Source organism: Trachinotus anak, unplaced genomic scaffold, assembly GCF_046630095.1.
Source record: "Trachinotus anak isolate AG129_WGS33_773 ecotype Australia unplaced genomic scaffold, CSIRO_AGI_Tana_v1 ptg000031l, whole genome shotgun sequence".
In the NCBI taxonomy this organism is placed as follows: Eukaryota; Metazoa; Chordata; class Actinopteri; order Carangiformes; family Carangidae; genus Trachinotus; species Trachinotus anak.
Genome location: NW_027273882.1, coordinates 3,299,735 through 3,322,662, shown reverse-complemented (window position 1 = coordinate 3,322,662; position 22,928 = coordinate 3,299,735). Strand labels below are relative to the sequence as shown.

The 22,928-nt window shown below is 41.2% G+C and overlaps 2 protein-coding genes across 16 annotated transcripts in view; one reads left to right on the top strand and one right to left on the bottom strand.

Moving 5' to 3' along the window:
- The window catches only part of syne2a (spectrin repeat containing, nuclear envelope 2a), an 83,881-nt gene extending 73,574 nt beyond the window's left edge, over positions 1 to 10,307 (top strand). For 10 of the 11 annotated variants that reach the window (XM_071467631.1, XM_071467632.1, XM_071467629.1 and 7 more), the window contains 15 exons: positions 152 to 342; positions 774 to 924; positions 1,650 to 1,832; positions 2,705 to 2,842; positions 3,154 to 3,345; positions 3,545 to 3,833; positions 4,749 to 4,817; positions 5,935 to 6,077; positions 6,197 to 6,323; positions 7,100 to 7,302; positions 7,375 to 7,551; positions 7,980 to 8,108; positions 8,197 to 8,388; positions 8,735 to 8,829; positions 8,995 to 10,307. In XM_071467631.1, coding sequence (XP_071323732.1) covers positions 152 to 342; positions 774 to 924; positions 1,650 to 1,832; positions 2,705 to 2,842; positions 3,154 to 3,345; positions 3,545 to 3,833; positions 4,749 to 4,817; positions 5,935 to 6,077; positions 6,197 to 6,323; positions 7,100 to 7,302; positions 7,375 to 7,551; positions 7,980 to 8,108; positions 8,197 to 8,388; positions 8,735 to 8,829; positions 8,995 to 9,202 — 2,487 coding nt within the window. In that variant the 3' untranslated portion in view covers positions 9,203 to 10,307. The remainder of the gene's footprint in view (positions 1 to 151; positions 343 to 773; positions 925 to 1,649; positions 1,833 to 2,704; positions 2,843 to 3,153; positions 3,346 to 3,544; positions 3,834 to 4,748; positions 4,818 to 5,934; positions 6,078 to 6,196; positions 6,324 to 7,099; positions 7,303 to 7,374; positions 7,552 to 7,979; positions 8,109 to 8,196; positions 8,389 to 8,734; positions 8,830 to 8,994) is intronic. The other variant, XM_071467635.1, reaches the window with a different exon arrangement.
- Positions 9,255 to 22,928, bottom strand: part of esr2a (estrogen receptor 2a) — a 44,759-nt gene continuing 31,085 nt past the window's right edge. For 2 of the 5 annotated variants that reach the window (XM_071467643.1, XM_071467642.1), the window contains exons 2-9: positions 20,997 to 21,831; positions 19,969 to 20,135; positions 18,725 to 18,841; positions 18,055 to 18,363; positions 16,161 to 16,299; positions 14,309 to 14,442; positions 12,910 to 13,093; positions 9,255 to 12,750 (exon numbers count right to left, since the gene is read on the bottom strand). In XM_071467643.1, the coding sequence (XP_071323744.1) occupies positions 12,513 to 12,750; positions 12,910 to 13,093; positions 14,309 to 14,442; positions 16,161 to 16,299; positions 18,055 to 18,363; positions 18,725 to 18,841; positions 19,969 to 20,135; positions 20,997 to 21,460 (1,752 nt within the window). In that variant the 5' untranslated portion in view covers positions 21,461 to 21,831 and the 3' untranslated portion in view covers positions 9,255 to 12,512. The remainder of the gene's footprint in view (positions 12,751 to 12,909; positions 13,094 to 14,308; positions 14,443 to 16,160; positions 16,300 to 18,054; positions 18,364 to 18,724; positions 18,842 to 19,968; positions 20,136 to 20,996; positions 21,832 to 22,928) is intronic. The other 3 variants (XM_071467644.1, XM_071467646.1, XM_071467645.1) reach the window with 3 other exon arrangements.

Sequence of the window (22,928 nt, the reverse complement as noted above, 5' to 3'; positions counted from 1 at the left end):
TTTATGTTTAATAATTTATAACCATCCTTTGTTTAATTTTGGGAGCGGTGGTCTCATGCAGTGGCACACTGTCCTCTGTCTGTGGGCTGATGTTTAATACATGATGTCTTTGGTGTGGACTGATGTGATGTCTGTCCATGTGTGTGTCCAGGAGCTGCAGAGAGACATTGAGCAGCATACAGAGGGTGTAGCGTCGGTGCTCAATCTGTGTGATGTTTTGCTGCGGGACGAAGATGCTGCTGGCGGCATTGAGGCGGAGAGCGACTCCCTGCAGGAAACCAGCCGCAGCCTGGACCAGCGCTGGAGGACCATCTGTGCCATGGCTCTGGACCGGAGGCTCAGGTAGGAGCTAAAACACACGTTCATGTATCAGTCAGATGAGCGCACACTCTAATCCTTGCAGACTTCCCTGAAGACAGAAGAACTTCACTACACTTCTGTGTCCTTTCTCTTTCCCTGTAACTTCTGCGTTACTATATATTATGATGTACATGAGCTGACTGGTTAATAAACATATTTCCATTTTCAGGAGTGCTTTTTTCACATCTGATGATGTCATGCTACAATCAACAATTTTAGTCCATTTTGATCAATTCTAATCTGATAAATCTTTCAGTGTTTCACATGTCATAATAGCCATGTTTTCAAGTCAAAGCAAAGTTTGAATGATCAGAAAAAGAAAGAAATTCACTCATCGCTAAGAACAGCATTCATCAGTGTCACAGAAAACCTCCACAGTGGAACTGTAACTCCAGTGCCATATCTCCTTGTAGGATCGAGGAGACGTGGACACTCTGGTGCAAGTTTCTCGATGACTACTCACGGTTTGAGGATTGGCTCAAGATGTCTGAGCGCACTGCTGCCAACCCCAACTCGGCTGGCGTCCTTTATACTGTTGCCAAAGAGGAGCTCAAGAAGTTTGAGGTCAGTTGTGAGGTAGACACAGGAAACAGGCCTGAAGTTGCTTTATTTTGTTTGTTTTATTTGTTTCTCAAAGTGAAATATTCTCATTGTTTTGTATTAAACTTTATTTAACTTAATTCATGACTCTTGACTTGACACATTATGGAGAAGTATGGAGAAACACTCTTTAAAGTGTTTGGAAATCAGGTTAAACTGCCAAATAAACACTGATATCAATGAGCAAATACAAAAAGTACATGTAAATTAAACTGTTAAAGTTACATTCCAGCTGTGACAAACATTATTTTGTAACTAATTAATTGCTGATTATTTTCTCATTTAATTTTTTTGTTTACAAAAGATCTGAAATAGAGAAAAAAAGATGCCCAGTACATTGTACCAGAGCAGAAGCTGACATTTAAATTGTTTTTTTTTTTTTGTCCATCAACAGTCAAAATCCAAAGGCGACCAGTGTATTTTCATAGAAAACCAGTCAATAGTCAAAATGTTCAAGCAATAAATAGTTTAATTTTTTTTTTTTTTTAAATGCATTAATAATCAATGGATTCTCAAATCGATCCTAAATATTTTTTTTTGTTGGAAAAGAAATCCTTTTACTAATCATTTCAGCTCTATTTGACATTATGAAAAGAACACACAACCAGAAAATAAACATGTAATGATATAAACCTTTGTGTGTTAGCAATGAGCTGTTAATTCATCCTGATTCCCTGCTTCCTGTCTAGGGTTTCCAAAGGCAGGTTCATGAGCGACTGACCCAGCTGGAACTAGTCAACAACCAGTACCGCCGTCTGGCCAGGGAGAACCGCACTGACCGGGCCAGCCAGCTCAAAGCCATGGTCCACGAGGGCAACCGACGCTGGGACACCCTGCACCGCAGAGTGGCGGCCATCCTCCGCAGGCTCAAGGTACGGTACAGGAGCTACAGAGTGATCTGACTGGCTGAGAGGAGAAAGAGTCGTCACCACTCACTCCTGTTTATTCTCCTCTAACACTTTTTGCACCTGTGTGTGCAAAAATCCCATCATGCATGTGACAGAGCAACAGTTTGCACATACAAAGACGTGTTTGTTTGTAGTGTTGCAAAAGTATCTTGCTTATTGATTGAAATTTACAAATTGGTCTTTTAAAGGACATTACAGAAGCTTTGTAAGGTTTGCTATTGCTACATAGCTAACATTAGCATTAACAGCAGTTAACCAGTCTAGAAAAAAGTTTGCATATTCAGCATCAAACTTATTCCTTTACTCGCCAAGAGCTGTCTGCAAGGGTTGAAAGCAACGCCAATGTAAACTCTTGCTTCTATCGCTTCTTTTCTTCTACTAAAGTTAGCTGCTAGCCAGCTAGGCCCACCCTATCTCATCACTTTATGATAACGACTCAATGTATCCTCCAATCTGCCCTGAAGATGTAGCACTGCTCTGAGGGCAAATTATAACCTCTCGTTGTATATAGACGATAATGGTTGAAACTCATGTCAAGTGACAATCACCACCACACACTCCTGGCAAAACAAAACACTTTCATTGGCAGAGAAAACTTAAAAAGAGCTCCTTTACTTTTCACAGTCTCTGCTTTGATCGTCAATCACTTTCCTCTTGTTTGATTTTAACTTTCCTGAAAGTTGCAGTCTGAAGCTGGACAGGGAACAGTACTCTACACCAGTTTGAGAACTTGAAAAAAAACTGCTTACTTTCTCAATTACATTGAAAAAAATGAATTAAAAATCTACCCACATTTCCTCTCTCTTCTATCCATTCTGTCTTCTCTTTCCTCTCAGTATTTTACCAGCCAGAGGGAGGAATTTGAAGGCACCAGGGAGAGCATGCTGGTGTGGCTGACCGAGCTGGACCTGCAGCTCACCAACGTGGAACACTTTTCAGAGAGCGACGTCCATCACAAGATACAGCAGCTTAATGTGAGGGCACAGACACTTGTTTGGTCATTGTGTGTGGAAAAAGCTCTCCTCGGTTCATTTTCAGTCTTTCTGAACAAACACACCTCTTTGCATTAATACATTTTAAGGTGGATTTATCTATTAAATTGTCTTGCAGCCATTAGAAGAAATGCGATGTTAGGACGTTTAAGGTACTGGCTTCAGTATTAAACTGCAGGTCATTTTTTTTCAAGGAAGGTTTCTCTACCCATTTACAAACACTACCAACAGTCACGTTTGGTTTTCTGAAATTCTGTCTCCGTTTATACAACCATCCAACCTTCTTCCTGCAGAGTTTCCAGAAGGAGATCACACTGAACACTGAGCGCATCGACGGGCTGATAGTGTTTGGAGAGACACTGATCCAGAAGAGCTCGCCGCAGGATGCAGCACTGATAGAGGACGAGCTGGAGGAGCTGCACACCTACTGCCAGGAGGTTTTCAGCAGACTGGTCCGCTTCCACCACCGCCTCAGCCAGCCCCCGGTCAGCTGGAGCCCCCACACACATTTTTATTATTTACATTTCATAAGTTTATTAAGTTTGAAGTACACTTCCTTTTACTATTCCAAGATTTCTTTGCAGACACAGGGAACTACAGATGTTAGTTTTGTAAAATGATTCCCCCTAAACACCATATTTAATATTCACACCTGGCTGAATACCTGTTATTTCTTTGCTTTAGATAATGAAGGAAGAACCTGAGCTCTCTAGCACCACCTTTTCCTTGGAGTCAAGCTTGGAGCTGATTGGCCGGCCATGGCTTGGGCGGAGCCAAGGAAGCCTCCCGGCCACACCCATTCACCTGCTGGCCTCTCCGCTGGAGCGCTCGGGGCGGGAGACACCGGTGAGTGTGGACTCGCTTCCTCTGGAGTGGGACCACACCGGAGACGTAGGAGGTTCATCAACGCATGAGGATGATGACGAGGAGGAAGAACATGATGAGGAGGGAACTTACTTTAGTGCGCTATCAGGTACATTTACAGTGTCTAATCTCACAGGAAAACATACAGATATATTTATTTATTTAAGGTTATAAAACTGAGGTGCTATTGTCACACTGACTGTTGCCTCAACAGACTCCTTCTCTCTCATTCACCTGTTAGATCACTCAACCTCTATTGTTTAGTGATGCTGTCAGCTTGTTTGCACACGTCTCTTACTCTTTTTTTTTTTTTTAAACAACAACATTTCAAAATTTCTTTTTAAGGTGAATAATAAAATATCTGCCCCTCATCCTATTGATACAAGTTGCACTCTGTAGTTTTTTGTCAGTGATGTTGTGCAGAGAAACAGTCATGGTTTCCTGTGTGTGATAATTCTTCAACTTGAACTTGACCTACTGTACAGGAACTAAAATCACATTCCTGGTTCCTCTGATTGAAATGCCATAAAGTTCTTGTTCATTTAAAAAAAAAAAAAAATTACAGAAGATCTGTTAAAATGAAACAACTTTGTCTGAGATTCAGGTTTAGTACTTAAAGAATCAATAACACAGAGACACAGTGCAACGCTTTGTAGTGTATTGTCGCATAATTGTGAAAGGAGACATGGATAAGCCAGGATCTGGAACAGTGGCCTAGGCAATAAATTTAGACCTAAGTTCCTCAGTCTGAAACGCAACTTTCTGACGCCCTAAAAAATGTTCTGAGATACTGGAAAAGGGCTCATATTTATATTTACTGCAGCCATATTGACACAAACGAGACAAACATCTGATTAAACAAGATTTTATAGTTTGAATATTTAATATTCATTTCACACATGTATACACACACACACACACACACACACACACACACACAAAACATCCATGCAACCACACACACACACACACACACACACACACACACACACACACCTCTAGTCTGACCCCTCTAACCTCCCAGAGCTGGAGTTGACTGAGAGCCAGGAGGATTTTGTCGAAGCCCCAGAAGCATTACTATCCTCCTCACTGGGTAGGAGCATCATCATCATCTTGACTCTGTATAATAAATCCACTCACTGCTCTTCATGGTGAAGTCAGTTTCCAGCAGACACCTTCCAGCAGCTCAAGTATCACTTGCACTTAGTTCCTCTTCGTGCTGCTGCACCCATACTTTGCTTCTTGTAGCTGTGGTTTGGAAAATCTTCCGGGGCCAAACAAACGTGTTCTATCCTTTTCTTTTCTTTTGTAGACACATTTTTGTTAACAGGTTTTCTTCCTTTTACGCACTCTGGGATCTGACATTTAAAAATTACACAAGCCTGGTCATGGCGAGGATATAAGATCAAAAACCTGTCAACTTCAAATCCCCGGTTGGATCTTTTGTTGCTTTATTAGGTTGCTCTGCAAAATAGGACTTTTAGTGCCCTGTAAATTTACATGACGCTGGTCTTATGTCAATAAAACATCAGAAGGCATTTGAGGGAAATCTGGCATATTCTTTTACTGCACAGAAGAACAGAAGTGAAGCCTTTTTACCAAGTCATTTTTACCAAAGTATCACAACATATCATCTTTAAAAGTTGTTTTTTCATTGTTTAAGGTCTGGTGTGAACTGGTTTTGAAGTTTCCAGCTGCTCTGCTGGGATCCTGGTGCTATCATCTCTCTCTTTCCTGCTGCTTGAACATGTAAAATATGGCATCCAGCAAACACCACTATACAGATAACAAGCTTTCCAATTTTCTGGGGCAGGTGATTCATGCTGGGCTGCATCATTACTTGGCTTGACTTGAGTAGCTGTGGATGAATTTCAGTCTGCACTGAAGTCAGGTTTCACAACTTGATAAATTGTTTCAGCACCTGCATGTTTTCCTTCATGGCATCAGAGGAGCTGATAACAGTGAATTACGACAAACTGACCGACTTTGATGATTTTATCCAGACAGTTAAAGATCCAAATACAGAGCATTAAGTAGAGTTGTTATCGTATCTAAAAGCTGCCACCAGGAATAATTAAGCCTGACCTGCATCTAATAATTTGTCCACCTGACCAAGTACTGACTTTTACAAATTCTGTTGGATGAAGGGCTGTAGCTGAGGGTGTTGTGCAGTATTTCCTGTGGTTTCACTCTGTGTGTTTGTGTCTCAGTTCCAAGCAGGTCTATGGTCGTACATGAGCCTCCAGAATGGGGGTCACCGGCAGACGCACAACCACAGCATCTCCAGCTGCTCTCAGAGGGCCACACTGCGGCTGCGCCCACCTTCACCAGCACGCCCATAAAGCAGGGCTATGTAAGTGGTTCAACCAACAACCAACTGCTGGAATATGAAAATCAATATCATAAAAACAGTGGCAGTCTTGTTGCTGCTCCACCTCTCTGTACTAACAGTGTGTGCGGTCTGTTCTCCAGCTGGGTCTTATGTCTCAGTGCAGCGGCAGCATCAAGGACATCAAACGAGTCTCGCTGATCCTGGAGGACGAGGAGCAGGTGAAGGAGCTCGGTCTGACGGGACTGAGCGCCTCAGACAAACAGTCAGGTGAGAGATGCTGTAAATGTAATGTGATTAAGGACTGTGATGGATCGCACAACTGAGATAAGTTTCAAGAGAGTGGCAATAGATTTGCAGATTTGCTGCATTAATTGAATAAAAATGGATAGAAATCAGTGGATGGAACAGAACAGAAAATGCAAACAAACACAGCAGCCCTTTTTTTTTTCGACACCCTCACTAAGGATGCAGCCTTATTAGGCAACAACACTTAAAAACAAACTCTTAAGCCAATAATATTAATGTATCACAAGTGATATAAAAGTGATTACAGTCCCCCACAACCTCTGAGTAAGAAGAGTCCAATTAAACTGAAATACTTCAACTCAGCACCTGATACCTTTTCATCTTGCACAACACGTAGTTCTCAGTTCTTCATCCATGGTCTCATACTGCACTGAAGCTTTAGTGATGTCCCTCACTGCCAAATGAGAAAATGTAAACGTGCCTGTGGTTAAACATTCACAGAGTTAATAGTTTATATTTTCCCTTTGTTGTCATGAGTTACTTAGTGGTGGCTCAAAGGGCTTTAATGCTAATCCATGAATATTAGCTCAGTCTACAGAGCCTGTGGACAGATGTTCCTGCAGCAAATGAAGCGTGTCGATAAAAATATTCAAACCACAGCACGGCATTCAAAAATAAACAATCCAATAGCAGAATCATGACGAGACTCTTGTAGCGTCTTGTGACAGTAAAACACAAGCTAATTCCCCTGTCAGGTAAAATGGAGAGTTCATCAGTCGATGTTTGTGCTTTTTCAGGTGTGATTGAACGCTGGGAGCTGCTCCAGGCTCAGTCCAGGAGCAATCAGCAGGCCGGCCCTCAGGAGCCCCAGCAGCTTGCGTCTGACCTTGACGACATCACCTCCTGGTTAGAAAATGTGATCCCAGAGGTGGACCGCCTCCAGCTGTCCAACCCAGCGGCGAGTATTGAGGACATGGAAGCCAGAGCCAAAGAGCTAAAGGTAAACCTTTATACCAAGTACATCAGATCTGGTGATAAGAATTCAGCTTCATTCATGGATATCCTCTCACAGGAGATGCAGAAGATGTTTACCCACTACAAGTCCATCATGCTGTCTGTCAACCTGAGAGCTCAGGAGGCCCCAGAACTACAGGAAAGACTGGCGGGTATGAACAGAGACTGGAGCAGAGCATGTACAGGCCTCCAGCAGTGGGACACCAGTCTGAGGAAGACTCTGATGCGCTGCCAGGTGAGTAGAAATTTCAAGTGTACAAGCTTCAATAAGTCTGCTGGTGCTCTGAATTAGGAATTTGAAAGATCTATTGCACTTACTATGATACTACAGTTTTTCTGTTTGTTTTCTAACTACACAGGTTGGAGTTTCCTTCATCTTAAATGGAGCTACCGTCTGAATTCCTTACTTATTTATTATTTATTACCCATAATTGTTATTCATTCAGTTCGCAGCCATTTTTAAATTACTTAAAACTGAATGTTTCTATTTGTTTGACCTGGTTTTCACTGGTTTGTATGGTGTTTACTGGATACGCTTCTGAATGCCTTCAGGATTAATAACTTATCTAAATGAATGAAATTGCACAATCCTGTGCAAAATTTTCAGGATTTCGAAGTAAACTCTCCACTGTAAGAATTGACCTTTAACCTTTCTCCATGCAGGAGTTTCATGAAACCCTCCACTCTCTGTTACTGTGGCTGGCCCACGCGGAGAGCAGACGCTACACAGTGGACATCAGTCACCCAGACACACCTGTCAGAGCCCTGCAACAACACCGCAACACGCTCACTGTAAGCTACAGTCCTGTGTTGTGGAGTCAGCTCCTTATACGATGGCGATGCTTATTGACTCACTATGTTTATTGTTTGTGGTCTGCAGGACCTGCAGGAGGAGCTGCGGGGCAGGCAGGCTCAGCAGGCCTCGCTCCAGGCTCTGTGGTGTCAGCTCCAGCCCGAGGACGGAGCTGAGGAGAGCAACGAGGCCCAGGAGAAGCTCCACGTCACGGGTAGCAAGCTGAAGTTGCTCCTGAGGGAGGTGGACCAAGACCTGAGCACCCTGCAACAGCGACTGGTAACAATCAATTTATTTAATGTCCAACAACTGCCCTGAAATTGTGGATGAAGTATTTTATGGATTTTTTAATTTTTATTTTGAATTACACTTCAATTTAAAACAATTTATTTTAATACAATGCACCAACCTCAGCAGTGCACAAGAGACACTTTTATTTTTTCTCATTTTCTCGTGAAGATTAAATTGAACTTCATGCGTAAAATTAAGTGCAGTGTCCCTTTAAAACTAAAAACTTTATTTTTGCTATTAAAATGTTTTAATTTTTTTTGGGCTGAACACCAGGTTCTGTATGTTGAAAGTGAACCACACTGATATTTCTTTATCATGACCTGTTTTACTTCAGGACTGTGAAACTGCATCAGACGACCAAGGCCGAGATGCCTCTGCAGATGCTTCTCAGGAGGCCGCACAGTCAAGGAAAGGCTCCTCAACTCAGAGGTACAAAGACAGACATCAATACTCTGCTCTTTTATTAACACAGGCCTGTCCATATTCTGTTTGTGATTAATGGATGAAAAGTTGCTTACAAAGAGTTTCCAGTTATGTACAGTGTTTGCTGATTCTTCTTATGACCTTATTTCATGTGTCCTGTGCGTCTTGCAGAGAGAGGAGGGACTTGTCCCCACCTCGGTCCTTCTTCTCCAGAGTCCTTCGCGCTGCCTTCCCCCTCCACCTCCTCCTCCTCCTCCTCCTGCTGCTCCCCTGTCTGATTCCCCTGTCAGAGAGCGAACCCAGCTGCACTGTGGCCAACAACTTCGCCCGGTCTTTCTACCCCATGTTACGTTACACCAACGGCCCCCCACCCACCTGATAATAATGTAATTATAGGGGGAAAAAAAGAGACAATTTGCATATTGTTGTTGTTTTGTTTTTTTGAGAATACACAATGAAAGACGTGCCACCTTTTCGTCAAACTGACAGACATGAACAAACTGCCTCACATAAGTCACACTAATGAACCTATTATCTCCCAAAGTCCCCAAAGTGTATTTTAATGTTTATTTTTAAAGATTTGAACATTGTATTTATTCCAGGAACAAAGACTTGCATTTTAATCAGGACAAACACCACATGAACAAAAATGTAGACATTTTAGTTTTATTGTAAAGATCTTGACACCGTCCCAGAAAATCAATCAGTATAGCCTCTCGAGAGCGCCCCCCGGAGGAGTCAGAACGTAGCAGTGCCAGCACAGAGACGTAGAGTAACAGGTAAGAACATTTAAATATCTTCCAGCTACTGTACCAGGGTCAGTGGGTGACAGGAAAGGCAGTAAATATATACACAGAGTTCACTGGAAAACAACCAAGGAAGAAGACAAACTCACAACATTTGACCCATTTGACTAAAAGCTTCAGTTGATGAAGGACAGCGGTGACTGCAGAAGGCTGCATTACTGGATTTTCACTGAACAAGCCATTGCTTTGCTTCTTTCAGATTTTCTTTTATTCAGAAAATTGTACATATAATCACTGAGTTCAGTCCTTTTGTCTTTTACATGTTTATATTCACATATCACTACGACCATGATTTGAACTGAACGTTATTTTAAGAACTGGTCATGTCTCATTTTGTCCACCGTTATCCTGCCTGTTAAACTGAACTCTACAAAAACAGTTATTTTTAAAATCAAAAGACACTAGTTAAATTTGAATGTATTCTATAAAAGGCCAACAGTACAAAATAATCGTTTTTATACACATGCTTGTATGGCCATAATTTTTTTTTTTTAGATGCTATTTGTCTTGCGTAGATTGTGAGCAGACATTTCCATGCCTCCTGGTGCACTGTTGAAACACTGTAGATTTAGCAGGATGATGTTTATGTACAGATTGTAATAATATAATGCATATTTATAACAGCAAAAAGTGGATTTATGCTTCTGATTTTCTGGTAGTAAACACTGATTGTCATAACTCCAGTTGCTCAAAGCATTTTTTTTTTTTTTTCATTTTACCAAAAGTCCCGATGACAAACAAATGAACATCTGGATATAAACTTTGGACAAAGTGCTTTAACAGAAAGATATGTACTTTGGTCAGTAAAGAGGCCTTTAAAAATATCAACCCAACCTAAAAATCTAAAAACAAACCATCTCCGTGACAACAGATACATTAGAGCAGAGCTCAGTTTTTAGTAGGTGAAATGTAATAAAATGCTCAGTTTCAAAATTGATTTACGATTTAACCTCTTACCAGACACCATTTTTGTGTACGAGCCCCAAAATATTGTACCCAATTTAAAAAGGTTCCTGTTATTTAACCGTCTAATTATAGTCATAACCCTGGTCTCACTGAAAGTAGATACTGAACCAAAGTTACAGAGGCACAAACATGGTAGAAATGTTTTTCTGCCTTTTTTTTTAGGCCTCTACTAGTACCTTTTTGTGTGGAAAACACTTTGAAGCAGGTATGAGATTCTTTTCTAGGAACATCCAGTACACAGTGATGATGATGGTATAAAGTGAAACCAGAGGAAAAGCACATGGGGACTGAAGTGGTACAGATCTGGCTTTAACCTTAAAGTGATTCTGATTGTCCAAACTGCATCACGACTGTGCACGAAATAGCTACTGTAGCAAGTCCTAGGATACAAAAATAAGTCTTTTCTCTTTCTTCAAGCAAAACTTCACAGTGCAGAGTTGTCTTAAGATCAACAGTGGTTATAATTCTTCACAGAAAACAAATAGGGTGTCTTTGACAGTAAAGCCAAGACTGAACAGTGACAATTAAATGATCTGGGGTTAGACAGTGTTGTGAAGAGCCCTCTCGTCGTCTCAACTTCAGATAGTTAATTTCTGTGGTTTCTGTAAAATTGGTTTCTGACAGGAGACATCAATGATAAAGGATAAAATATGTTGTTTAGCTAAAGTAGCTATGCGAGCTCTGTTTTCCAATCTTTCAACGGCCTCGCTATTTCTATCTTAAAAATATCTTTTAATCACAACAACAGCTACCACACTTTGGCCACAGGTATGTTGTCAAACATACTCTCATGGGAGCTGCAGTTGTTGAGTGCTAATTATTGCAAAAATCCTATTAACCTAAAATACACGGTGGCCACTTTATTGGGTACACCAGTTAAATCTAATGCAATCCAATACAACAGCTCCACCATACGTTTTACCTTTGCAAAGATAATGTTCAGGTTTGAGTGAAACCGTTTGCTGAGTTGTTTTTTAATGTTTAGCAGACAAACATGGGGTTTGTAAATGTTCGTAGAGGTGTCCCTAATTAAGTGGCCACAGTGTGAAAATGAACCAGCAACTTCAACAGCACTTTTAGAACAATACCTCTGTTGTCTCTCTGCATATACATCACCCGAAGTCATTTATTCCTACGCTACAACAGAGGCTGCTCACTTCTACAAACCTAACCCTGAACTCTGCACCGACTGAAACTGAAGAGTCGGAAACAAACCCAACCCTGTTAAGTTAACCCTTCAAGGGGAACTCCAGCAATTCTATGAAACATTCTTTCGAGGTGTTAGACCACTGACTAATCCACATGAGTAATATCTGAATGTAAGGGCAAAGGTCACTCCTCTAACGAAACCTCGCGACCGATTGTTGAAGAAAACCTGCCAGTTCACAGGTTAAGTTTACAAAGTAAAATGTCACAGTAACTTAGAATTAAAGTGACCTCGGTTTCTGTAGCCAAAAAAACTCAGTTTTCACTAAACCTGCTTTCTGGAACAGACTCCTAGGGGCACGGGAGGTTTATCACGACTGTAAAAAGCCATTGGTTATAACGTTTCAGCATCTATCTATCTGCTGTCCTGAAACTTACCATCTTGTGTCTCATTATCTGGTATATAATTCATCTCTAAGCCCAAGAGAATCATGGCAGTAACATAAGACTTGAACATTTGAGCAAGTCGTGGCACTCTGGCTTTTCAGTACGTGGTCGTAAGGCAGTGAATCCTTTCTGTCTACTAAAGCTTTAACTGAAGATTCGAGGAGCTCACCAGAAATAGTGCACAGTGTCAAAGCTTAGGATTCACAGATGACGGATCAGAGGAGCTGGCGCGCTGCAGCTCGTTCCAGTAAAACATCTCATCAGTCCTGTGAACCAGTTCTGTGCAAAGCAGTGAAAATTCATTGGATGTGAATTCTGATCAGGCTACTGGGGTTCACCTCCATCTCCAGTGCTGCTGGGAGTCCAGGTATTGGAGGGGCCGATTGCAGAGCTGGGGTCCCAAGCAGGAACCTCCTTCTGGTCTGCGGACTTCTCCTGGGGAGCCTGGTGAGGCAGACGGGAGCTGTGCATGATGTGGGCGTCCAACATCTCCAGCAACAAGTCGTACAAAGGCACCATGTTCTTCATTTTCATGCAGTGGAGGTGGTCCATGCCTTTGTTACTGCACAGTTGAGAAGAAAAGACAGAGAGTGAAGCTTAAGTGGTGGTTTTCTCTCACGTCTCCCACGCGAGCAGCAATATAATTCCTAAAAGTGAAGAACACTGTGTCGTCAGAAAATTCAACACATGAGGATCGCTCGATGTCCTGGGCTCGTTTTACCTGACGTGGCGGATGTGTGAGAGCAGCATGAGCAGGTGGGCGAGGCGGGTGTACTGCTGGCGAAAGGTGAGGCCGGTTTTGGCGATGGCCCACACCAGGGCGTCCGTCACAGCGTCCAGAAGACAAAGCAACTTGGAGCGACTCTGCGGCTCGTCGCTGCCCTCTGAGGAGCTGAGGCACATGTCTGGTAACACACGGAGACACAAACACTTCACACTTTGATGCACGGGAAAGATTTACTTTAATGTAAATGACATTTCCAGTGTGAATCCAGTTTTTCACATCTGACCACGTTAAATTAACACAACAGAAAAATGTTTCATGAATCATTCAGGGGAAATAAACTATTCAGATATGGTCTAAAATCAGGACTCATGGCTCTTTCCTACATGATGAGCTGCTTTAATAAAAACTATCAGTATAAATACAGATGTTCGTAGTCCTTGCTTTGCCCACCCATAGCAGCAACTAGGGCTTTTATGGACCGACCAAATTGGTTTGATGCTATTGAGGATCAAAAAATGGCCCATCTCTAGATACCTCAGGAGTAAATGAGTAAATCTCATTCAAGTCAGTGAGCCAATCAGCATGCAGCCTGCTTGGACGAAGATCTAACGATGCTGGTGATTGGCTGTTTATTTACAGCTAATGTGTATTGTAGTTTTCTTTTTGTTAAAATGGATTTAATATTGAAGTTAAGATATATATATCAGGACCAATAATGAAAATTTTATCAAGGACGCAGGTCCATTAATGGCCCCTAGATGCTCCAAATACAACTTCAGTCAGTACAAAAGAGCCTGAATCTCTCCTTAAAAATACAAGTCTTAACAGTTTTAGTCAAGCTCATTATTGTGTTTGTTTATGACACTGTAGGATGAAAAGTTAAACAGCTCTAACTTCTTCTGAATTCAACCGTTCACTTTTGTTACAAGGTTAAATTCAGATCGAGAGATTTCTCTTTGTTTTTTTTTTACATCCTGCTAAAACATTAATGTTCTAGCAGAGAATCACTGCATTGTAAGAGCTGGTGCAAAAACATGACCCCTGTTCCACTGTGAGGACGGAGGCAATTAAAAAGAAAACAGTCGCACATTTATAGCTCAGCAGAGAGGCTATGATCCTGTTCATCTTCAAACAGGTACTGCCTGTTACCCTGCTACTCATTCAGCAGAACCAATGAGAGCTGAGAGTCGACCTACACACCGTGTTCCCATTAGTGGTTTCACTGGGACGTCATTTAGCTGGTTCCCTTGCCAACCCAGTGCAGACTCACACCGGCTGGATTACATGCTGAGATACCAATCAAACACTCGGTGACTGTGGTTTCACATACTGGAGCATAACACACACACACACACACACACACACACACACACACACACACACACACACTCACTAGAGTTCAGGAGGATCATGGCCTTGAGGCAGACGTACTCCTCCCTCTGCAGCTTGAGCTCTCTCACTCTGGACGTTGCAGCTATGAGCATATCAAAGATCTCCACGAAGCCCTGGACACAGCTCCCCTCTTCCCTGCCGTACAAGGACACACACACACACCAGCAGTTCATTATCATGAACAACAACAACAACAACTCTTGACTGTTACATCACCAAAATGGGCAGAAATTAAAATGCTGCATTGATTCGACTCCCACTGAGGCGCCAGTGACACAGCGTTTATTTCACAGTGAGCATCGTTATGAAGAAGAGGACACAAGTTCATGTTATTCACCACCGTGTAACTGCAGGAGCACAGAGAGAAGAAGACTCCACTGGTGAAAGTTTACCCAAATACTGCACCTGAGCACAAGTCTGAGGTACTTCTACTTCTGCTACACAAGAGAAATATTGTTTTAATATTGAGTCTCTAAGATACAACGTCACGGTTAAAGATGAAACTTCGTAAACAGTCGTAACGTGACGCAGTTCAAATTTGTCCCACCTCGACCAACTACAACACTTAACATACTGATTATCTGTTAATCTATCAATAATAATGATCTGGTAATATCACCCAAACAGGAGCCAGGTACATAATAAGTGCTTTTGGTAACACTTTATTTTACAGGTCAATGTTTTCCTCACGTTTCCTACAGTGGACTGTGTAATTTCAGGCTGATTAAATGAGAGGGGCTTCAAGTAGTACACCACATCTAATTAATTAAAATTGATTGTAAGTAAATCAATAATAAATAAATAATTCAACAATAAATGAATAATGAACTAATATTTATTTGGGTTTAAATGAAACTTTTATTTCCAGGAACTTCCAGACTCATAAAGTAAAGAGTTCCTGTACTTTTACTTCTCATACGTAAAGTACAACCTGCTGTTAATACTTCTGCTCTTCACCTTGACGTTTCAATGCAACTTTTACTGACTCTTACTTGTGCAGGAGGATGTTTCTAGTGTAGTATCAAAACTGCTTTTACCAAAGTGCATGATCTGAATAATCTTTCCAGCGCTGGAAGACTCGTCCTCGCAGACATCATGCACTGCAGCATGCACAGCATTATTTCAAAGATATGATACCATGACAGGCGCCACCACAAAGGAAATGTCATCTCACTCAGGGCACTTTGTTCCAGTTCCTGAAGCAGCTCATCACTGTTTGTATCCAAATGTGAAAACATTACCAGCATGATACAAATCAGATCGCGGCGGGTCTGGGGCTGAATCTGCTGGATGATGACGACGAGCACAACCGATACTGGATATTTGAGGCCAATACTGAGATCCATATTTTAGAGTTTAGTAACAGATAACAAGCAATAAACAAGTTTGTTTGACAATAATTTAAATCGAATTATAAAAAACTGAGACCTAACCAGCATATATGTCTGCGATGAGCTAATACCAGCTGATATATGTGTATATGATACAGACGTACATCTGTGTTGAAGGTCCTAAAGGTTTGTTGACATTACAAAGTCAAAATCTAATTCATAAGGAAGGCTTTTAATGCAACACATGCTCAGAGAAAATGTCTCCTGATCAGTAGCACACAGACCCTAGATGAGAGTCTGTCTTAAAACCAAACAAGTTACAATATTTATTCTTGTATTCTGTTGAAATTGTAATTTTACTGGTGTCAAGTCCCTTTGTGGTGACAAGAAAAGAAGTTAGAGCAAGAAACTCAAGCAACGTGATGATCTTACAGGTTTTACAGAAGCCACTAGGTTGGTCTTATTTTTCTAGAATTATCCTTGAATCATGTGAGTGACATGATGTGAGATTTTGTGAGGTACCTGCTCAGGCTGAGGTCGGGGGAGAAGATGAGTTTCCCTGGATGGTCCACCGACCTCCACATCAATCCCATCATCAGCACCTCCAGCCAGCAGCACTCCAACAGGTGCACCTGGTCCAAGAGACTGAGTTCCACAAACCCTGAGGAGGCGACATGATCCAGTACTACATCACTCTGTGCTAGAAGACAGGAGATTTTTCTAATGTCACAGAAACTTGAATAACAAGTTTCTTTTAGTCTAATAAAATCCAAAAGGGAAATTAGTCTCACAAAACAAGTCGTAAACAACAGCAGCAACACAAAGGAACAGTCAGTCAGAAGAATAGACACTGAAAGATCATTAAAAATAACCAAAACCCTAAAATCTCACACAAAGTCCTTCTGTTCACTGTCGTCGTTGATAAATGTGAGCTCCCGCTCCATCCTGTGATTCACAAACCACCAACTCATGAAAAAACATCATGAGCAAGACACTGTAAATATCTGTAAAATCCTAAAGTGGATTAGACAGAGACTTTTATTGTGACGGGTACAGGTTAACACGTCCAGTGTTATGTTTCAAATGTTTCTATCTTTACACTTGTGTGTAAAAGTGCAGTAAGTTTATATGTTACATGAATACATTTATTCTAATATAGATTCACTCTCCTGTTTTGTTCTTGGTTTTAATGAAAAAATCGAAATGTTTACACAAACTGTTGATTTACCTCCTCTTTTCAGTACAGTACGGATTTCCTCATATCATATTTCTACATTTTGGACCTAAAGTTTGATTTATTTTCATGCATATATCTGATAATTAGATAATGTTGTGTGTGTTGGGACTTACAAGGTGACGATGCACTGTTAAAACCATGTCGATTAGCAGACGGCATTAAACAGGCGCAGCAAGCATTTTACCAGAGACCCTGTGCGTCAACTGCAGGAACGTTATGCAGGTGATTCGCAATAAAGTGCCTGAAGACAGTACGATGCTCCCTGAGTCATAATGTCTGTCTGAACCACGGCTGAAACTCATGTCATTCAGAGGTGGTCCGAATCAGTCAGCGTGTCTATTAAACACAGACACTCTCTCTATTTACAGATGTGTCACCGCTCATCGTCCACCTCCAGTTTCACAACAACCGCTTCTGAGTTTTACGGAGCGAGGCTCAGAGACATCGAAGTCATTAACTCAGCAGACTGAGTCGCTCTGCAGGAGCGCTCCACATCCAGGGACGTCATCCTGAGTGTCATTAAAACATTTCTTTAAATGAAAAATCGAAACGAGCAAAGTTAGCAGCTACTAGAAATGGAAAATCTAAATGTGAATAGAGTCAAAATCATGAGCAGCTCTACTCTCAATGACAGCAACAAACAGTCTGACATTTTAGGAATTATGCAAATGAAGGTGAAGCTAAGAGGCAAATACGTGTATTTCCCAAAACGTCAAACTATTCCTTTAAGATAATAATTTCAAAGACACAAAATCAAACTAAAAAGAACTTATGTGAGAGTGATCAGAACAGAAATGGAGAATAAACCAATAAAACCAACAAATAATGGAGGATTTTAGTTTAATATACCTGACGCTCGTTGCACCTGAATAACCACTTACTGCTGCTTATGTAAGTTGTCAATCTACTATATGAAAGGTCAAGTTATATGATTAAAATGGCCATAATCTGTATTTTTGTTAATGTGAACAAATCCCATAAAAAAAGACCAAAAATCCAGCATCTGAACTCATCAGCTTATGTATGACTGTACTGTAACGACTAATATTATTACTACCTATCTATTTGTTTATTTATTATAATAAAAAATGTATGAATAGAACATAAAAGAGGTCAGAAAACAAAGTTAAAAGAGCCTTTCAAGCTTTTTAAAGGACCCCTGAGAGCCCCGACACACACCTGGAATCTTCTTGGCCCAGCTGATCATGTGAACCAGCTCCTTATCGGCCAGGTTGGTGAGCGACATCATGACGTTGGCTTCGGTCAGAGGTCTGCTCATGTCCTTCATGAGGTAGATCTCCGGCGGCTCTGCCTCCATGATTCGCTCGATCAGCTGCTCTGAGGTCAGTGCAGGCCGCTGCGGCTCGTTTAACAAACCCTCCGCTGGTCCAGTCAAAGCCTTGGGTCTGTTAGCTCTGCTCTGTGACGACAGGCGGGTCAGCCGCCTCGTCTTGGGGCTCTTGTAGTTCCCCTGCTCCTTTCGCATACCTGACGCAAAGAAATCATCACCATTTACATTTACTCTCCCTTTGCTGCTTTCACTTCATTATCATTTCAAATTTTCTCAGGCTTCAAATAAATGGGGATCTTTTTTTATTTAAAAAGCTAAAATGAACATGTTGTGGGTCACTGCAAAAAGTCCATATTTAATTGGAGTAAACGTAAAGAAAAAAAAGAACCTGGTAAATATTTTATGTAGCTGTGTAAAGACAGGAAACATTATATAATCACAGGACCACCCTGTTGTCTGGTTTCTGGTTTGTTGGGGACAGAAAAAGAAAATGCAGAAACCTCAGATGGGAAGAGAAGAGTGAAACTGACACATATAAGAGAATAAAAGGACGCTAACCACACTTGGTCATGCCAACTTGACAACACTTGCGAAGGCGACACGCCTGGCAGCTCTTCCTGCGGTTCTTGTCTATAGTGCACTGATTGGTCGCTGGGCAGATGTAGTCATTGTTTCCTGAAACAAAGAAGATAAAAATAACGAAAGGCTAAATTGTGGACATTGCTGACACACAGCTTTGTAGATTGACTGTAATTTCTCGAGGGCTTAGCTCCGCCTCACTGTAACATAAGCACCTGCTGAAGGGCACAAGTTACCAGCCCAGCTTGTTGTGGGACCATTTCAAACCCCCGCTCCTTCTCACTGTGCTGCTAATACTGTGCACGAAGGCTTAGTCACAGTCCACATTGTGGGATCCAGCTGCAGTAAATGTCAGACCACAGCGTATCAAAACATTGCATTTAATATTCAAATGTGATTTAACTAGTAAGTGATGGGGCTGATGTGGATATGCATTAATGAATGAAACACACTGTTTCCCAGAGTTCACAGCACTTTGAACTTTGTACCAATTTTCATGGAAATCCATCCGACAGCTGACGACAAATATCGCTGATAACCAAAAACATCAACCTTATGGTGACTCTTGAGGAAAAGCCATTATGATCCATCATCTGGAAATTGAAACGCTGATGAGATTTCTTTAAAAGCTGGACCAAAAACTGGTGACAGTGTTGTCCAGAGTCTGACTGTTACACTCTAGTCTAAAAGACATCAGATGACACTTTAACTCAAGAACAGAACCTACTACAAACTTACAGGTCCCATATTTTATACCTTTCCTATCTTTTATTTGAAGTTTTGATATCTATAAGACAATATATTTGTGGTTTTATACGAACCAAAAACAACTTCTCCTCTCTCTGGAGCTTTAGCAACAACAGGTCAGTAAGCCAATCAGAAGAGAGGCTCAGAGCCCCTCTTCTGATTGGCTGAGTGTTTTCTGAGTGATCGAATAAAAACATCTAATAAAAATATAGCAAATCCTGCAACGTTGGATGGTGGGTCCAGGTGGGCGGGGCTTGGGGCATGACTGAGAGCAGTGACCGCTTTGTTGTGACATCGCAAAGTTACAGAATTCCTGACGACTCGTTTTAAGGCTCAGTTTCTGAGTAAGGGCTGTGTGCATTTCTCTGTGGACTGAGGCTTTGATACTTTCACAGTATTAAATTATTTAAATGAATCACCTCTGACACGTCAACACGTCCTCACTGATCTGGTACTGAATGGTTTTTGAGTCTCACCTTGGATGCTCCTCTTGAAGAAGGCCTTACAGCCCTCACATGACCAGACTCCATAGTGGTAGCCCGAGGCGTAGTCGTGGCACACAGCACAGTGGTGGAGGTCAGCCTTACTGCCCGATGACACCACGCCCTCCTCGCTCTCCTGGGAACGCCTCCTTGCGCTCTTGCTAACAGATAAGGAGAGTCATCACTTTGCCCCCAGACAGAGACACGTGGAATAAACTATATCTGTAAACTGTATCTGCCACCGCGCTACAGAAGCAGTTTAAGTCAGTGTGCAGCGTATTCCATCTAAATCCATCAGGACTGTTCAGTAGTGTAACAGCAGATTATTCTGTCTTACTGCAGAGCAGAGTGATTGTGTGCACATAACGAACCACAATTTCATTTTAATTCTTATTACTGACATCAAATGTGAAGTTATGATGAGACATTCTGAACAGACATGGTTATATTTTAAATAGTAAGACAGAATTTGGCTTTTAAAAATGTGACAGGGATTGGTGACAAAGGCAAGAATGAGTAGGGGATGAATCATATTAGATGTTAGGCAACAATTTTGATAATCAATTTGTCATTTATTAGCCAATAACATCAAACGTTTGCTGTTTCCTGCTCGTCACAAGTGAGGACTTACTGCTTTTCTCAGGTTTATATCTTAGTTATTTTTTAAATTTTTAATTTTTTCCAATATATTTTCACTATTTTCTGACGTTTTTTAAAGGAAACAATTATTCAATAATATTTTAAGCTAAAATAATCAGTAGTTGCAGCCCTGTAATTGTACCAAAGACACACATACACAAACAAGCTTATCAACAAACATAAATCAACAAACACACTGCCCTGCAGCGCCGCCCTAAAGACTCCAGACTAACTAATCAACAAACAAAAACATGTAAACAAACAGATCAACAAATGAATACATTTGATAAAAAAACAAAACAAAAACACAAACAGCCAAAGAAAGCAGCTCGGGTGATTGTTAAAACAGTGCATCAGAGTCGAGGAGTGATGCACCATCCTACCTGGTTGTTAGGACGCCGTCCCGTGGCTTCAGCTCCACCCATGGACTCTGGATTGGCTGGCTGTGCTGAGGTCGGGCCTGGGAGCGGTGCAGGGGTATGGGGGGCCCCATGTGGCTGTGGCTGGGCCAGAACAAGGAGGGGCTTAGCGACTGATGCACAGAGGGACAGTCTGAAATGCTGGCACCTGCATAACTGAAGATAGTTGGGCTGTAGAAAGGTATGGTGGTGAAGTCGTGGCCGAGGTCAGTGTAAGGGGAGGGGATGCAGATGGGCTGGCTGGTTTCTATTGACTGACCGGGAGAGGAGGAGCTGAGGATCGGGGAGAGGACACAGCTTCTAACTCGACTGGAGTCCACCTCCTGGAGCTGAAGGAGGTGCTGGTCCTTCTCTGGAGAGGTGGCGGCCATGGCAACTACAGACAGGCTCAGTATCACTAGATTTACTACATCATCAACAAAGAACATGAGCCAAGGACGGAGTGGTTTTTTTTCTGCTGGCGTGGAGTTCACTGTGGTAATGTCATCATCTACAAGTACTAGATAGTTGCAGCTCACATGGTCAATTCTCAGACTGATGGATGAGTCTCACTAATACCTGAGTCTGCTCTGTGACAGGTCAGCGTGGGGACAGATCACATAAACAGAAACCTGATCCTGAGTCTGGAGGAGAGATCGATCTCATGAAACAACCTCGACGGTAGTGAACACCGGACAGGGGTCTGTCTAATCCAGAGCAGGGGAGGTGATCAGCGCTCGTTCCCAGTCCAGCCATGAGTCTCGCATCATTAAGTGGCAGCTCATAGACGCAGTTAAAGACAAGTGGCAGGTCTTCACAGCTGGAAGACAAAGAGAAAAATACTGAAATACTGAGCGTGAACTGAAAAGCTTTTGTAAGCGAACACGACATCGAGTTTGTTCTGGAGCTGAATTAATTCGCTTCCTCTGTCTCTTCCTCTTTTTAATGCAATATTTCAGGTAGAACCACTTCCTCCCATGTTTGTTTTCAATGTTTCACTTCTCATAACAGCACCTGAACATTTGCTGAAGACGATCACCAGCCAGAAGCCTGGGAAAAAGCTAGTAAGAGACCCTTGAGTTGTGGATATTTTTAATCATAAAAATCTCAGGTGAAACTTTAGACAAATCTCATGTGATTTGACAAAATGTAAGCGATGACATATTTCGGTAAAGTGAGGGCTCTATATGCGAGTGTTGAAATTGTGACAACTAAGCCTGTAAAAAATACATTTAAAAAAGCGCTTAATCCCTAAAGAGGAAGTGTATCAAATGGTATTTTAATAATCAGATTTTACATGAAAATATCACCTCTTTAATATTCAAAATATAAATATTTTTACTTTTAACAAAACATTATTTCTTTTACATTTTTAGGACTTTTGGAGCTATAGCTACAAGTCTTTACTTAATTTTTCCTGAATTTTCTTTTCTTCATCAATTTTTTTAATAATAACAACAATAATAATAATAATAATAATAATAATAAAAGAATGGCTGAATAATAATTATAATAACTGTAATGGTAAAAACCTTTAGAAAAGCAGATTTTGTTGCCTGTAATATACAAGAGAATGATTATTTCTATTTGCGCATTTTTGAAAAATCTCTTTTCTTTATCATTTTTTATAGCACATCAAGTAAATTGCATTTCAAAAATTCATTTTTAAATAATAACAATAATAATAAGTAAAAAACTTCCAAAAAGTTGATTTTGTTGCCTGAGAATGACTATTTCTATCTTTCATGTATCATCAATGACGTGGATTAAAACTGATAAGTTTAGTAATAATATTAATTGTATTAATTTGGACACACAAGTCTAACACTGTATGTGAGTTAGAGCTGCTGAAAGTGAAAATCCAGGCTTTCAGCTGGATTTAAATATTATAACTGCAGGTGGAATTTCCCCTTTTTT